The sequence below is a fragment of the Vidua macroura genome, chromosome 26, assembly GCF_024509145.1.
Source record: "Vidua macroura isolate BioBank_ID:100142 chromosome 26, ASM2450914v1, whole genome shotgun sequence".
NCBI classification, from domain to species: Eukaryota; Metazoa; Chordata; class Aves; order Passeriformes; family Viduidae; genus Vidua; species Vidua macroura.
This window is the reverse complement of record NC_071596.1, coordinates 1513397-1529939: the sequence shown is the minus strand read 5'-3', so window position 1 is coordinate 1529939 and position 16543 is coordinate 1513397. Positions and strand designations below refer to the sequence as shown.

Below are 16543 nucleotides of genomic sequence, written 5' to 3'. Positions count from 1 at the left end.
GTCCCCATCCTGTCCCCCACACCCTCCTGAGCAGCACCTAGATCTGTCCCTTGGCTTGGGGGACAGAAGGCACCCAACCCAGCCACCTTCCTGAGGATCCCCCTTGCACATCCCCCAATGTGGTGGGCAGTGGCTGTGGCTCATTAAAGGAGAGACTGGAGGAGAAGGGCTGTTGCTCTGATTGTCAGCAGGGTGGGTTCCTCCCAGGTACCCTCCCGGGGCCCCCCTGGGTGGTCACCCCCAGCGGGCACCAAGAGCTTCACGAGCTGTGCTTTATTGGGGACGGGGAGGGGGAAGCAGCCCTGTGCCCCCTGACAGCACCTTGGCTATCGGGCTTGTGAGGGGGGAAGCCCCTGGATGCAGGTAATGAGGATCCCCTGTGGGGGTGGGATGGGGATGGCCATGTCCCCCTGCCCAGTGCCCGTCCCCAGGGTGCTACTGCAGGACAGAGCCGGCGGTGAGCTTGCGGGGCAGGGAGGGGCTGAGGGAGACGATGGAGGCCCGGGGGGGCAGCCGGGGGTACACCCGCTGCAGCACGGCCCGGCGGAACAGGATGTACACCCAGGGGTCCAGGATCTGGTTCCAGGTGACCATGCGGATGTAGATCAGCAGCATCTCCTGCGTGTCCGTGGGCAGCACCTGGGCCTGGCCAGGCAGGTGCTGTAGGACCGTCTGGACAATGAAGATCTGGGGGGAGAAGGGGACAAAAGTGTCAGTGGAGAATCCATGAGCTGCTCCAAGGTGGGGAAGTGATGAAGGTCGAGGCACTGAGCCCCTTGGAGGAGTCCTGGCCCGGCTTGGGGCACTGCTCTGCCTGTCACCAGGGGCCAACTCGGGGTGTAGAGAGGTGGCAGGGGGACACTGGCAGGGGAGGTCTTACCAAGGGGACACCCCCAGGCCTGGAACCTCCCTAGCGGGGACATGGAGAGGACACCATGAAAGCTGGGACCTCACTGTGAAGGGTGGGGGACACCAAGCCCCAGGAGGGACATTGGAGGGAGGTGGGGGGAGCACACCAAGACTGAGACCCCACAAGGAAGAACAGGTGACACAAAGACCCTCACAAGGAGGAACAGGGGGGACATGAAGACCCAGGAGGGACACGGAGGGGTGGTGATGGGGCACACCAGGACAGAGGCCTCACCAGGAGGGGCATCCAGCAGATGGTGGCGATGATCATGATGCCCACGAGCTGCACCATCATCTCCACCTCGCTGTCACGGCGCCGCTGCACCGACTCGCGGTCGTGGTAGACGCGGCAGAGTGTGACCACGCTGACGGTGTTGAGGACGAAGGAGAGCAGCACGGAGAGGATGCCCAGCAGTGCAAAGAGCAGGCAGAAGATGATGTTGCCAGTGTCGGGCAGGAGGGTGAGGAAGCACCAGGAGCCAGGGAACTGCAGCGTGTAGCGCCCCAGCCCAAACACCGGCAGCAGTCCCAGCACGCAGGAGAAGCCCCACACCAGCCCCACAATGGCCCAGGCGCGGCGCTTGGAGAGGCTGGTGGAGCGCGAGAAGGGGCGGTTGATGCCCAAGAAGCGCTCCCCGGCCATGGTGGCCCCCAGCAGCAGCGGGCACTGCCCGAAGAAGACCATGGAGAAGCCGAGGAAGTTGCAGAGGTGGCAGCCAGGGTCGACCTTGGCCCAGGAGAACTTGGTGAAGTGGTAGGGGATGATGACCGAGGCTGTCACCAGCAGCCCCATGAAGTCTGTGACCACCAGCCCACAGAGGAAGATGAGGAAGGAGGAGCGGGCCTGGCTGGAGAGCTTGCGGGAGGAGCTGACCAGGACGCAGAGGGCAAAGAGGTTGGAACAGAGGCCGATGAGGCCGAAGGCCGTGGAGAACCAGGGTGAGGCGATGCTGTTCTGTGCGCTGGCACGGCCATCGCTGGCATTGAACACCCCGAAGCACGAGTCCGCCTGCCTGGCCGTGCTGCTGTTGGGGGGTTCCATGTCCCGCATGCCCTCCTGCTCCTTCCAGCAGCCTCAGGCACCCACCTGGCTCTGCTCCATGGCTGGAGCCCCCCGCCGCTGCCAGCACCAATCCCACCTCACCCTGCAGGGGGAACAGAGGGAATTTAGGGCTGCTCCCTATGGCCAAGCCCACCCATCATCCATCCTGAGCCTGCAGATACGGGGTCCTCCAGGGTCTGCGGAGAGGGACATCAGGGTGGATCCCCAGCCCATGGAGAGGGACACCAGGGCAGGACCCAGCTCATGCCGCCCCCAGGCACAGCTGCAGAGGGTGCCAAGGGCTGCAGCCCTACAGCTGCTGGGATTAACTGTCCCAGGCCAGGAGCCACATAGGGCTGCAGCCACGAGTCTGAATCCCGGCACAGTGGGTGCTGGGGGAAACTCAGCTTTGACTGCCTGGCTACCTCCTGCCCCAGGGGGACATGGCCAGAGATCCCTGGGCCATCACCCTCCATCACGGTGGGGGACACATCTGAAGGATGAAGGCACAGAGTGGCTGCACCACAGCATGATCCTGACACTCTACCTGTCCCTGAGTGTAAACCCCTGGCTCATTGTGAAGATGCCCCATTCCTTCAGTGTGGTGGGGAAACCTGAGGTACAGCTTCAAACTTGTACCTCAGGTTTGCTGTGCTGCAACCCTGGTACCGTGTCCAAATCACAGCCAGTGTGGGTGACAGACCTGCTCTGCCTTTCTGGCACCCCTCAGAGTGGGAGCTGTGAGTTTGTCACCAGGACAGTGGCTGTGACAGGGATGGCCGTGGTGGTGGACAGCCTGGTCAGTGTCACTCTACCTCACTTGGCCTGGGAAGCATCTGGAAATCATAGACTCAAGGAATATCCTGGGTTGGAAGGGATCCACAAGGTTCATCAAGTCCAACTCCTGGTCCTACATGGCCCTCCATTGCAAATTAGTCCAGGCTGCAAATGGGATGATGTGGGACAGGACAGAGACGTGGCAGCAGTAGGGACTGGACAGCCTGGGGCACAGACCCCCACAGGGACCACACCCCCCCTCTTCTCCTGGGACCCATTTCTCCAGGCTGTGGATGTTCTTGCCACCCCACTTCCCCCAGCCCTCCTGGCTGACATGGTCCTCAGCCCAGAAGCCCCAGTAGAATGCCCGGTGAGATGCCCAGCCCTACCCAACATGCCACCCCCGCAAAGCCCCCACTACAGTGCTCCTCCCTCGTGCAGGGTGGCGCTGCCACCTGTCTTCTGTCCCTCATTGAGGTTAAACCTCACACCAGCTCTGATCATTGCCAGCCATGGCTGTTTGTCCATCACTGGCCTGGCTCTGGGTCCCCATGCCCTGCGCCTCACCCAGACACCCCTCACTGCCAACCCCTCTCTGGCCCCTGGTGCCAGGGTGGCCCCAGGGCTGGGAGCCCCTGCACACACCCGAGGCACGCGCTGATCCCACAGCCCGGCGGGGCTGGGATGGGGCCAGGCATTGCAACACCCTCCAGGGCCTCATCCCAGTGACACGCGGGGCGAGGGCGCCGGCACCCTGCCTGTGCCCACGCCGGCCGTGTCACGGACCTGCAGCCCTGGGCAGCAGGGAAAGGGCCAGGGATGGTGCTGGTGGCTCGGCCCCATCCCTCTCCTGTCCTGTGTGGGGGGCTGGCGGAACATTGTGGTGAATCACTGTGAGGGTGGCCCTGGCTTTTTCCATGAGCCAAGAGTGAAAACTCGCTGCTGTTTGTTCTCACTGGGCCCCGAGGGACCGCGTCAGCCCCAGAGGCGTCGGCCCTGCAGACACGTGGTGAGGTCTCAGCATGACATTCTAAGACCCTAAGGAGTCACCAGCCTTTCCCATGTCCTCTGAGAGGTGACAAAGTCACCCCTGCCCCACAGTGGTGCCACGTGAGTGCCTGGTGTGACAGTCCCACTCCAGCTGCCCCTTGCCATGTACCTGCCCACACTGTTCCCAAACATTTCCCCTTGTCCCAGGGTGCTCCCTCTGCTCCCTGGGGTTCGTGCTGCCCTGCTGTCCCCATTACCTGGGTGCTCACAGCCACAGGGTGCTCCTGGCTGCCCACTGGCTCACTGTGGCAGGGTATGACCCCTCCCTGCAGTGCCCAGTGGTGGGGGGGTCTCTTTGCAGTGGTACCTTGGCCAGACAAGGAGGCAGCAGCCCCAGAAGCTCCAAATCCCACCATTATCTACATCCCCTCACTGTCCTCCCTTCACCTCCTGCCCAACAAGAGCACAGCCTGGACCCCACTACGGCCTGGACAGGGACCCTGGGGCTCAGAGGACTCTGAGGGCTGAGCAGCTGGGACCCCCCTGTGCAGAGTTGCCTCAGCTGGGCACAACACTTAGAGAGAATCAAATATTTACAAGGGGCCACTCAGCAGCTGCAGGGCTGGGAGTGAACCTCTGCTGTGCCAGAACACACCAGTGCTGCCTCTGGGAAGGGGCTCATGTGGGGGTGGGGGGTCCCCACTTGCCATTCCCCCCATCACAGGGGGATGCAGGAGGATGGACACATGTGGGGACAGCAGGTCTCTGAGCCCAGGGACTGCCCCCACTGACCCCCTGTGCTCGGGCGTGGGGTTCTGGAGCCAGCAAAATGGACGTGCCAGGGAAGCAAGGGTTTGGCAAGGGGTGCTGGGGTAAAATTCTGGAGGAGAGGAGCTAGCTCTGAAATGTTCTGTTGGAGGCTGTGGGGCACTGGCAGTGGGGTGTAGGGGGCTCCTAGCAGCACCGCAGGTTTGGGTCCTGCTACAGATGCACCAAGGCTGCCCTGCCTCTGCTGGGCACTGCTTCCTGCCCTGGCCACATCCGAGGGGAGGGAGGGAAAGGCAGATGGGGAGTGTGGGAAGCTGCTCTTTATCAGCTTCTGCCCCAGCTCACGGCTTCCCCAGGCTTCCCCAGGCAGGACTGGGCATGGGGCCTGGACAGGGCTTGCAATATCACGCTGGAGTGGGGGCTGGGAGAGGCACCACACACCTGCAAAGGGACCCCCAAACGAGACAGCAGTGACTCCCCCACACCCCATGGTACCCTGGACCCGGGGTCTGCATCTGGATGTGGTGCTTAACCACAGGGCAGCCATGCAGAGGATGCTGCAGGGCGTTTGCATTTATCCCTTGTGTGGCCACCCTCTGCTCGCTGGAGCTTTCCAGGACAATGACCTTCCTGCATGATCCCTTCTGTCTCCACAGCCTGATGTTCCTGGTGCAGGTGGTCCCATGGGACACTGTGTCACCTGTCAGGGATGGGTGTGGTCCCACTGCCACCTCCCTCCAGCCTGGGGCTCTGGGAGATCAAATCAGGTCGAGGTCATCAGCTAGGACAGGAAAGACCATGGGGATGAGGACTTGGCAGGGCAGCAGTGTTTCTCCCTGGACCCACAACCGTCACAAGGACCTGCTCCTGAGGAAGTTGGCCTGGTCTCTGTCAGAGACATCCCTAGGACACCCAAGACAGAGGACATTTCTGGGAAGCAGTGACATGCGGGACGATTCCTGCCAGGCATGATAACTGTCCTCGCTGTGGCCCAGGGCAGAGGTCCCTAGCCTCTCGTCTGACTGGGAAACCACTGACTGGGAAACATCCCCATTACAATCTCCAGGGCCCCGGAGCCGGGCAGGCGGTGGCTGGAGGATCAGCCCGGGTGCCCTGGAGTGCAGAAGCTGGGGCTCGGCAGCCCTGGGGCACCAGGGTCCCCCGCCCCACGGCCGCCTCCGCCCTCAGCGTCGCGGCATCTCGAGAGCTTCGAGGCTGCTGGGCCGCCCGTTCCGACAGCCCGAAATAGACCCTTCCTTTTCGGCCCTTTCCTGAGCCTTTCCTCGTCCTTCTCCGGCTCTTCCCAGAGGAGCCAGCGGCACATGGGGGCGGGGGGCGGGTGGCGGCGGGCGGGGGGACCCGAACCGGCGGGGGAGCTCCGACAGCAAATCCCGGTTCCGACGGGACGCCGAAGATACGGCCGTCGCGGACCCTCGGTCCCGGGGACAGACAGACAGTGGGGGGAGCGGGGACACCATGTGTCCGTCCTCCACTATGGGGTCTCCGCTTCCCCTCCCTCGAAACGCCCCCGATCCTCGGGGCTGTGTGCGAAGCCGGCCGCGAGCGCCCCGAGAGCCCTGGGAACCGCTGGAGACCCGACCGTCCTACACAGCCCCACGAGCCCCGCACAGCCGCTCCGTTAGTCCCAACTCGGCGGTCTGTCCGCCCATCCCCGTCTCTGTCCGTCCATCCCAGCCTTCCGGGCTCTTTGTCCCTTGGCCCCGTATCTCTTGCTCCCCTCCAACGCCTCCCTCCCCGCACAGACCCGAGCCCTACCTCGCTGCCGGCGGGACCCACCCGGCTCGGCTCGGCTCAGCCCTGCCGGGCTCGGCTCAGCCCGGCTCGGCTCAGCTCAGCTCCGCCGCGGGGCGGGGGAAGGCCGGGCTCGCCGCGCCCCCCGGAACCGGCCCCGTCCCTCTCCGCTCCCTCCCTGCTCGGGTCGGGCCTTCAGGCGGGGGTGGCCCCCCGGCCCCATCGCCCCCCGTCCGGGCAGCGCCCCGGGGTCCCGACAGCGTCCCTCCGGTGCAGCCCCCCCAGTGCCCAAAGGCCCCCTGGCGGAGGCACCCGCGGCTGGGTCCGTTCGGGGCTGCGCTCCCGCCCCGTTACTCACTTGTTTACTCGAGCGAGTCCCTGCCCGGGCGGGCTTGAGGCGGGGGCGCTCCGGCCGTGCCGCCCCCCCGGCAGGACCCGCACCGCGGTGGGGTCCAACAGAGGGGGCGTCCCCGCCGAGCCCCGCAGCGACCCCGGGACCCGCGAGGGGAGAGGCAGCTGCGGCTCCGGGCGCTGGGGTGGGTCCCAGGGTGCTCCCGCAGCCCCGGCCGTCCCTGCCCTGGGGGATTCACCTCCCGGGGGTTTTCCCAGCCCGGCATCTCCGAGCTCGGGATGTCGCTGCGCTGTCCAAACCCGAGACCAGCAGCGGTGGCACGTCCCCAGGCAGTGTTCCCTCCCATGGTCTCAGGACGCGACAGCCTCGGTTGCTGCTCCTCGTGCTCCGCCGAGGAGGGGCAGACCTCGGCTCTGGCCTCAGAGCTGGGAGCGCCGGAGTCCGCGGGGCCCGCAGGGACATCCCGTCAAGGCGAGCAAGGGGCACAGCGGCTCGGCGCTCAGGTGGGTGCCCAGGCAGGTTTTCCTAGCACCGGATCGGCAGCGAGGGGCTGCAGAGCCCATCATCCCGCTATCCCTTGGTTTGGAGCAAAGATTGTCGCAGCGAAAGCCCCGGCGGAAGGCAGGGCCAGCCCGCCGAGCTGGATCGCGCTGGCCCTGAGTGCCAGGAGCAGGAGCGGCCCCACCGGCAGCGGAACGCGCGGGGCTCGGCCGCTGCTGTCCCAGGTGGGGCCGGGGTGTGCCCGGGGGCAGCTGAGCCCATCACGGATGATGGGACACGGGGCAGCTCCACCGACTGCCCCGCCCGGGCGTGACTCGGACGAGCCGCTGTGTTCCCTGCACAGCTCAGGGCTGCGCCGTGGCAGCTTGTCCCGTGGACAAGGAGGAGCGCTGAGAGCAGCCAGGTCAGGGGAAAGTCGTCAGGGGCTTCAGTCGAGTACAGACCCTGATGTGGCCCCAGGACATGCCCAGAGGCTGCAGCAGCTCTCGGGGCTCAGGCTCCTCTGCCTGCTCAGTGACCCCATCCAGGGCCTGCAGTCAGACATGCAGGGAAAATGCCGTGCCTGGAAGAGGACATGGACCCAGTTCCAGCTGGAGATACAGCGGGACGTTTTTGGGAGAGTTCCCCCACCTCTGTGTGTGCCCAGGAGGGAAAGGCACGGGCTATGAGAAGGGAGGCTCTGCCTGGCAGCTGAGCAGGGAGGGCACCAATCACCAGCTTTGGCGTTTGGGTTTTTTTCCTCGTTTCCTCCTCCCTGGCCAGGCCTTCACTCACTTCCTGCGCTGAGCCCTGCACAGGCAGCAGCTGGAAATAACTGCCAGGAAGGAGAGGCCAGGGAACGTGTCCGGTGCAGCTGCTGGCCCTGGGGATGTCTGGCAGCATGGGGAGGGGGTACCCATGTGCAGGACCAAGGCAGTTGGGGTCCCCCACCCCCATCTGCAGGCAGGCCAAGCCCCACAAGTGTGGGTGACCAGGGCAGGAACGGAAGCCTCCTGAGCACCAGCTCCCATGGTGGCTCTGCAGCTGGATCCTGCCAGCAGAGCCAGGACAAGGCAACACCCCTGAGCCATGGGGCAGCCCCCAAGGGCTTGAAGGCCCCTGCACAGCAGGCTTGGCTCTAGCCTAGTGCTGGGGGACCTGGGCAGCCCCCTAAGTCCTTGCACCATGGGCCTGTACTGGGGAGAAGCTGGATGCAGGTAGGAAATGGCCTCTTGGTGAAGCTAGGGCAGAAGCTTCTGCACCCCCAGGCACTACTCACCAGCACCTCATCCTGCCTGCCTGAACGGGCATATCCTGGGGTTTGGAGGCTTGTGGGGATGGAGCCATGTGGGGTGATCCCAGAGGAGTGTAGCTGTGCCCATGGTGATCATCTGGTGGGACCAACAGCAGCCAGTCCCACCTCAATCCTGAAGTGCCCCTAAGGTGCCAAAACCCGTCTCAACATCACTAGAGGCCCTCAGGAACCCCTACCTCATCAACAGGATACTGGAGAGTGCAACTGCTTCTTGCCCAGGGCAGGGAGAGCCTCAAAGGCATGGGGTGGGAGGGACTGCAGGCTCTGGAATCCGGATTTTCCCCTGTAAGGAAATATCCCAACCAGCATCCCTCTCCTCTGCTCCACCAGAGCAGGCGCCGTGCAGCACTAAAGGCTCCCATGCCCCAGCCAGGACTGAGGGATGTGGCAGTGCTCCCAGGCTGGGGAAGCCAGATCCCAGGGGACGACGTGCCAGGAATAGGGCCTGGGAGAGGGTGAGGGGCCCCTCTATGAAGCAGGACACAGGGCAGTGCTGAACTGGTCCAGTCAAGAGCCCTGTGACTCCAGCTGGGGAGCAGCAGCTGGACTGGTCTGGCACTGATAAGGGGGAAGTGTTGGGATTGGGAGAAATGGGGGTGCCCATGCCCAGGATCTCATGGCTAAAATAACCCTTATTTTATTTATACCAAAGTCTCACGGTCCTTCATGATAAATGTAAGGACAGAGAAAAGCCTCAGGAACATGTCCAGTGCTGGGCCAGGCCTTGGGGCCATGCAGCGAACAGTGTCTGTGCTGTGGGATGAGAGCCCCTGCCCACCCGACAGGTGTCTGAGTGTGCCGAGCCCTCACCGGCGGTACCGGTAACGCTTGAAGTGGAACCAGAGCTGGAAGATGCCATTGGCAAACTGACAGCGGAAGCCGTGGCGGTGGGAATACTCCCACTCCCTGTTGACAATCTTGAAGGCGATGTCCTCATAGGGTGGCCCGGCATGGAAGCGCAGGATGGCAAAGTCCTTGTTGTCCTGGCAGGCCTCCAGGAAGTACTCGGGCGTCGAGCGCTTGTCAATGAGGTCGGGGTAGAAGATGTTGAACTTATAGCCCTGCACGATCTTGGGGGGAGGGTTGTCGAAGTCATAGTGGGTCTGGTTGTACTTGTTCCACTCGAAGCCTGTGTGCACACGGTTGAAGAAGCGGGGCTTGCGGGGCCGGTACTTGTCAGCCCACAGATAGGCCTTGCCCGTGAGCGGCATCTCCACGCTGAACTGCGCCTCGTCCGCGCCCATGCCCTCCTTGGCCTTACGGAAGAAGATGTCGTCAGTGCTCTCGGAAGCGTCACCTATAGGGGAGGAGAGGTGACATCAGGTTCTGCAATGCCAGCCAGGCCTGGGCCATGCGACACTGCTCCAAGGCATGCAGAGAGAAGGAGCTGCCGTGCAGAGGATGCAGAACTGGATACAGGAATGCACAGGCTGCCCTGTGGTCTCTGAGTGGGCACTGGGCTGAGTTGTGCAGGAAAACTCAACCAAAACACCCCTCCTGCCTGTCTGCACCCAAACACCTTGGTGGTACTGAGGCAGGTCCCCCAGGGAGCCACAGCAGCCTGAGCACCATCTCCCTGCTCCTGCCCAGGCCACGGTGCCCTTTGCTCCAGGGGCACCCCTCTGCCAGATCAGCTCTGGGTGCCTGACTCAGATCCAGCTCTTGCCCTTTCCTGAGGGCAGTGTCCCCTCCAGTCCTGCACGTCCCCCATGCTGGGCAGGCTGCAAAGGTGGTGGGCGCAGGGCCTGCCCTGGGGCTCACCTGTCACCTGGAGCTGCTGGCGCAGGAGCAGCAGGCGGTGTGTGTCCTCCTCGGCCTCCAGCACGTGGGCGTCGAAGGGCAGCTCGTTGGGGCCCAGCAGCCGGGGGCTGTACTTGCCCGCGTCGTAGTCATCCAGGCTCTGCTGGATCAGATCCTCCTCCATAAGCACGGCCTCCCCCTCCGCCTCTCCTTTGGCCTCTGTGTCCTGCTCTGCCTCTGGCTCTGAGGACGGCCCTGGCTGTGCCTCAAGGCTCTCCTCGGGATCCAGCCTGCATGGAAGGGAGAAGAGAGGACTGGGACGGGGATGGTACCCTCGTTGGCTGCTCACCTGAGCTCTGCCTCGGGAAGGGTGAGGGCACAAGACTGCTCTGTGCCTGGGGACAGGCCCAGGCGTTTGCTCACCTGTCACTGGGGGAAGCCGGCTCCCGCTTGATGATGGGGAAGAGCGGTTCGCTCTCCACACCCTGCTCCTGCTTCAGCTTGTACAACTTCTGACGCAGCACGTCCTGGTGCCGCTCCCGCAACCTGAGAGAGGAGAGGAGCTGTCGGGTCCCACCCAGCAGAACCACCTCACTCCCACTGCCCAAAGCCTTGACATCCACCTCCATGGGCAGAAACCTGCCAGGCTTGGATGGCTTTGGGCTGAATAAGCCCCAGTTCAGTTCTCTCTTGGAGATCTCACTAAACATCACCACTGCAGAAGGGACTGGGTGTCCCACCCTGCTCCCCCTCTTGGAAATCAGCCATCTCAGAGAAGGTAGAACACCCTCCCCCATTCCCTCCTCCAACTGGGTTTATGCCTCCCCAGCTCTGCCCATGCAGGGTCTGCACTGACCCCACTCTCTGCTCTCACCTGGCCCGAGCCATGTAAGCCTTCAGCTGCTGCAGGAGGCTCTCCCAGTACCCGATGTCCAGGTTGGGCCCTCCCGCCCGGATCTTGCTCTCAATGCCCTGGTACAGGGCTTGCAGCTGGTTGTACGTCTTCCCCTTGAACACGGACTGCACATCGGAGCTGACCGAGGCGTTGACACCATCCCGACGCTCCCCTGGACAGGTGAGGGCAGCCAGTCGGTCTCCGGGCTCTCAGCCGCACTCATCCCGGTTCTGCTGACAGGGGGCCAGCGCACCCCAGCCAGGGACAGCTGCCAGACCCAACAGCCTCCATCCAGCAGGTCCAAGAGAGCCCCTCTGAGCCTGAGCACACACAGTGCCCTATGTGACCCACCACTCAGAGACCCGACACCCACACCAGGCTCTGCTCTCCTGCTCACCTGGTCCTCCTTTCCCGGAGGCCTCCAGCTTGCGGAGCTTGGCTATCTCATCCTCTGTGATGATAGTCATGTCCCTCCAGAAGTCCACGTTCTTTCCTTGCTCCAGCTCCATGTACACCTGCAGGCAGAAGACATGTCAGGCACCTGCTCCACACCAGGGGCAGGAGAGCAGAGCTGGTAGAGAAGCTCTGAGCCTGGGCAGAGGGGCAGCAGAGCAGGCACCTGGATGTCCTCCACCAGGTCCTCCATGTCGGAGACGGTCAAGCCATTGAGGAAGGTGTAGGGCTCGTGCATCTCCACAGCCAGGTCATCGTCCTCTGCGCTGATGTACTTGGCCAGAAGATCAATGGGTTTCGCCCTCCCATCCCGAATCCGGATCTTAGACCTGGCGAAGGCACAGGAACAGAGGGACAGTGGGGGACACTGAGCAGTGCCATCCTCTGCTCCCTGCCAGGCCTGGCTCTGAGCAGGTGCACACCTACCGCAGCTTGGCCTGCTGCAAGTGGAAGTTGTCCTCCTGTTCTTCCCACGTTTTGAAGTGCTCTGCCTCCTTCTCCCGCTGCAGCATCTCCAGCTCCTGCTCCCGCATGGCTTTTTCCCGCTCCCGCTCCAGGCGCAGCTGCTTCACCTGCCCAGGGTGACAGAGTTTGAGGCCACTGTGGATGGGGCCCCATGCAGACACCTGCTTGAGGACACAGCCATAACGTGACCTGTCCCCGAGTTGCCTTGGCCCCTGCCATCAGCCCAAGCTCCTGGAGAGTGGGGAGCCAGCGGGGCCAGGTTGCCTGCACTCACTGCCAGCCCTGGGGGAGACAGGGGACACAGGCACAACTGAGTGCCTCAGTGTCACGACCTGGCATTGTCTTCCTCAGCACCTCCTGAGCTCCTGGGCTCAAACCTAAGGCAAGAAGTTTCTCATCCTGGAATAGCAGGAGCCAGGGTTCTATGGCCCCCACAGTCCTACAGGACTAGACACAACCAAGAGGAGAAAATGGGGACTTCCCAGTGAGAACCAGTTCTCTGTCAGATGGTGACATGGAGAGGACATCTTATCCCACCTTCTGCAGCTCCAGACGATTGTCTTCCTGGATTCGCTTGTTCCTCTCCTTCAGGTCCTTCTCGTCCAGATGGCTGATCCCTTTCTTTTCCAGTGCCTTAAACAAAATGGCAGAGGGAAGCTGTGAAACCCAAGGACCTCCACAGACCCTCACTGGCCAGCAAATGCTACTCCCTTCACCCATTTCTGCTGCTTGAGTGAGGTCTGATCCTGTGGAAAGTCTCTAAATCACTCAAATGCTGCTCCTGAAGCCCCTCAGCAAACCCAGGCTCAGCCCATATAGCCCACCTGGCCTGGTGAGGTGAATGCCAGCATGAAAGCATCATGGAATCATGAGGGAAGGGACCTTAAAGATCATCTTGTTCTACCCCCTGCCATGGCAAGGACACCTTCCACTGTCCCAGGCTGCTCCAAGCCCTGTCCAGCCTGGCCTTGGGCACTGCCAGGGATCCAGGGGCAGCCACAGCTGCTCTGGGCACCCTGGGCCAGGGCCTGCCCACCCTGCCAGGGAACAATTCCTGCCCAATATCCCATCCAGCCCTGCCCTCTGGCAGTGGGAAGTCACTCCCCTTGTCCTGTCCCTCCAGGTCCTTGTCAAGTTCCTCTCCAGCTCTCCTGGAGCCTTTGTTGCCACTGAAGGAGCTCTAAGGTCTCCCCAGAGCCTCCTTTTCTCCAGACAGCCTTCTCTTCTCCCTAACCCTGAACACCCCCAGCCCTCTGCCGTTCCTGTAGCCAAAGTGCAGCATTCCCATTACCATCTCCATGTCCCTGACCCAGTAAATGCCACCCAGCACTCAGCAGCTCCAAGACCCTCTCCTGTCCTCGACCCATTTTCTCTCAGCGCCCTGGATACAGACCCCCGCTGAGGCACAGATCCCCCTAACTGCCCCTGCCTGTTCCATTTGGCTGCAGGGCCAGGGCAGAGCTCACCTTGCTCCAGATGAATGTGCCCAGCAGGTTGTTGTCCCCGAAGGGATTGTCGGTATTGGTGTAGCCCATGTACTCCTCACCCCAGCCCATCTTCTCCCGCTTCTTTCTCTCCTTGGCCTCCTTCTTGGCCAGCCTCCGTGCCCGCTTCTCCTCGGGCGTCTCCAGGGCCTTCATCAGAGCCGCCTGTTTCTTCTTCTCCTCCCTCAGCCTCAGCCGCTCCTGCAGGCTCAGCTGCTGCCCCGGCTCCTCCCGGGGCCGCGGCGGGGAGGGGGAGCTGACGGAGGACACGGAGGACTTGGATCCATCTCTCCTGCGGCGCCGCTCCCGGCTCCGCGGTGCCCTGTCCCGCCCGCGCTCCGGGCTGGAGCCGGAGGAGCGGCCCCGAGACCGTGAGCGGTGTTTCCTCCGGTCCTTACGGTGCCGATCCCGGCTGCGGCTTCTTTTCTTCTTTTTCCATTTCTGTCTCTCATCGCCGGAGTCCGAGCTGGGGGGGAGCACAGCCGGGCTTCAGCGGAAGGAGGGCACGGCCGTGCCGGGCACGGAGCGTCTCCCGCCGCAGGTGAGGCCGGCCCAGCACCGGCGCCACCGGCAGCGCCGAGACAGCGAGGGGTACCCGCACCCCCGGCCCTGACCGGCCCGGGCCGGTGTCAGCAGCGCTCGGGACCGCCCGCCCGTCCGCCCCCAGTCCCCGGCACTACCCGAGAGCGGCGGGACTGAGCTCCCCCTCCCGCCCCGCCGGGCCCGGCGCTGCGGACAGCAGCCGGATCGGGCCCCGGCACGCCGGCCCCGCTCCCCCACAGCCACGGCGCGGCCGCCCGGGGCCAGGTGCGCACTCACCCCGAGCTCGGCTCCCGGCGTCGGCCCCGACTGCGGCTCCGGCTCTTGCTCTGGCTGCGGTGTCGCCGCCCGTGGCTCCCGGAACGCGAGCGCCCGCGATCCCGCTCCCTCTCCCTTTCCCTTTCCCGGTCCCGCTCCCCTTCCCGTTCCTTCTCCCGGTCCCGGTCCCGGTCCGAGCGGCCGCCCCGGGCCGGGCTGCGCGACCCGGAGCCCATCGGCAGCGGCGGCTCCGCCCCGGGGCCTCGCGGGGCCTCAGCTCACCAGGCTGCCCCACCGTCCGCCTGCACCCGCCCCGCTCCAGCAGCGGCCCCGGCGCAGACAGGCGGGCGGCGGGCAGCCCCGTGCCGGGGGCGGAGCCTGCCCCGACCCCGCCCCTTCCCCGGCCCGGCCGTGCCCGCGGCGCCCTCACGGAGGGAGGCGGAGAGCTCAGCACGGAGCGCAGAACGCTTTATCGGAGCGGGGTACAGAGCTCTGCAAAAGGGGCTACCCGGAGGAGCAGGGGGAAAACCCTCAAAACAACCGAGAAAAGAAAAACAGCGCCCAGGCCTCGAGCCCCGGAGCAGAGATGGGATCACACCCCAACAGCGGCGTCCCCGCCCGGCCGCGGCCCCGCCGGCCATTCGGCACGCGGTGCACGCGCAGCGCGGACATGGACACGTGTGGGAACAGCGACATCCGCGGGGACAGCCACCAGGACAGACGGGGCTGGGAGCAGGGACAGCCTCCAGGACAGGCTTGGCGCGGGTAGGCAAGGACAGAAAACCCCTCAGACGTGACCCCAGACACCACCTCAGCCCTGGCTTTCTTCTTGTCCATTCGGGAGGCGCTGGAGCAGCGGCTGGCAATGAGAAGGGGAATGCAGGGGCGATGGAGCCCTGCAAACGCCTCTGCCTGCCTTGGACCAAGGCCTGTGAGTGCTCTGGCTTCACTAAAAAACTCCCCAATGTGAAATTCCAGCACACGTGGCTGGAAAGGCAGCAGCAACCAAAAGCTGCATCCTCTCTGCGTGTGTTGAGGGTCTCTACGAGCTCCTGCGTTTGCCCCAGAGCCTTTACAGGAACCTGCCTGCAAACTCAAGGACAGAGATGCCCATTTTCTCCTGCCAGCCCCGTACCTGAGAGCTCACCTGCAGCCCCAGCACCAGGCAATGGTCAGGGCATGTCCCACAGAGTCTGAGATCCCAGCTGGGACCATGGGGATGAAGGACAGCAGTGGCACAGACCTGTGTGGGAAGGGGCTGTCCTGCGGGGTCAAATCTCAGAGTACAAGACTTGTGGTGCCTCCTTTAATGATGGAGAGCCTGGACAGCACTTGCTGGGTCACTAAAGGGAGCCTGGCAGAGAACAGCACCTCATGGCAGATGGAGGAACACTCGGAACAAGGATGCTCTTTCCCACAGGCAAGTGCCATTCCTGCCCAGGCAGCACTGGCAGTGCCTGTGATACACTCCAGAGCTTCTGCTACTCCCATGGCCGTGCAGAGGGGGCCAAGAAGAGCTCTAAAATCCAAGGTCCTTTAGCCTCTGTGGGAAGCAGTTCCCCAGCACTGGGAACTGCTGGGACAGGAGGTGACACGGCAGGGATTGTGCCAGCCTGAACAGGGGCAGTTTCCATTTCAGATCAACATCTGCCTATAGGAAGGTTCCTCCTTGTCCCCTTGACAAAGCTGTTCTAAGCCTTTGCCTGTCCTCTTACAGGACCACCCCAGTCCATCCAGACCTGCTCCAAAGGGTCCAGCATTACAGAACTGCACAAGGATCATCTCAAAAAGGGAAGACAATTCTCTGAATTGAATGAACATGCTGCAGGAGCTTTGGGTTCAACCCCTCTCTCAGAACCCAAGCACAGCTCCAGCTCACAAATCTCATTCTCTGGGACACTCCCTGCACACGCACCAAGCAGCTTTAGAGACCCCCTAGAAATGAGGGAAAGTAATAAAATCTCCATCAATGATGCCTGAACCATCTCAAAAAAGATGCTTGATTTCAGGTGCCTGGAAAGTCTTGATGACGCCAAACCCTCCAGCCCCTGACTGAGGTGGTCCCAGGGCAGGGGCCTGGGTCAGAACAGCTCCAGCCCACCCTGGTTCCATCCCAGAGCCCCCTCCTCCAGCACAGCACCCAACAGCAGCAGCTGCAGCAGGGATGTGGCTTTCTCTGGCCATTCTACACACACTGCTGGAAGAAAAAGAAGTTGAATTTTTAGCTTTTTGAAGCTCCTTGCCTTGAGCCCAAAGGCAGGTGAGGCTGTAGGCTCCCATTCCCCTCCACCAACCCTTGAGCCCCCTCAGCCTGCAGAGCCCC

General features: G+C 63.3%; 2 protein-coding genes across 2 annotated transcripts; both read right to left on the bottom strand.

Moving 5' to 3' along the window:
- Window positions 1-181: 181 nt before the first annotated feature.
- TBXA2R (thromboxane A2 receptor) lies at window positions 182-6332 on the bottom strand. The gene is made up of 3 exons (XM_053999727.1): window positions 6263-6332; window positions 1145-2054; window positions 182-687 (listed from the first exon to the last, which is right to left on the bottom strand). Exons 2-3 carry the CDS (start codon window positions 1958-1960, stop codon window positions 436-438), a joined length of 1068 nt encoding a protein of 355 aa, XP_053855702.1. The 5' UTR covers window positions 1961-2054; window positions 6263-6332; the 3' UTR covers window positions 182-435.
- Window positions 6333-9006: 2674 nt separating this feature from the next.
- CACTIN (cactin, spliceosome C complex subunit) lies at window positions 9007-14456 on the bottom strand. Its single transcript, XM_053999630.1, has 10 exons — window positions 14242-14456; window positions 13405-13888; window positions 12476-12571; window positions 11900-12045; window positions 11640-11802; window positions 11418-11535; window positions 11000-11192; window positions 10549-10671; window positions 10147-10415; window positions 9007-9682 (listed from the first exon to the last, which is right to left on the bottom strand). The coding sequence occupies exons 1-10, from the start codon at window positions 14454-14456 to the stop codon at window positions 9192-9194; spliced, it is 2298 nt and encodes a 765-aa protein (XP_053855605.1). The 3' UTR covers window positions 9007-9191.
- Between the last annotated feature and the right edge of the window lie 2087 nt (window positions 14457-16543).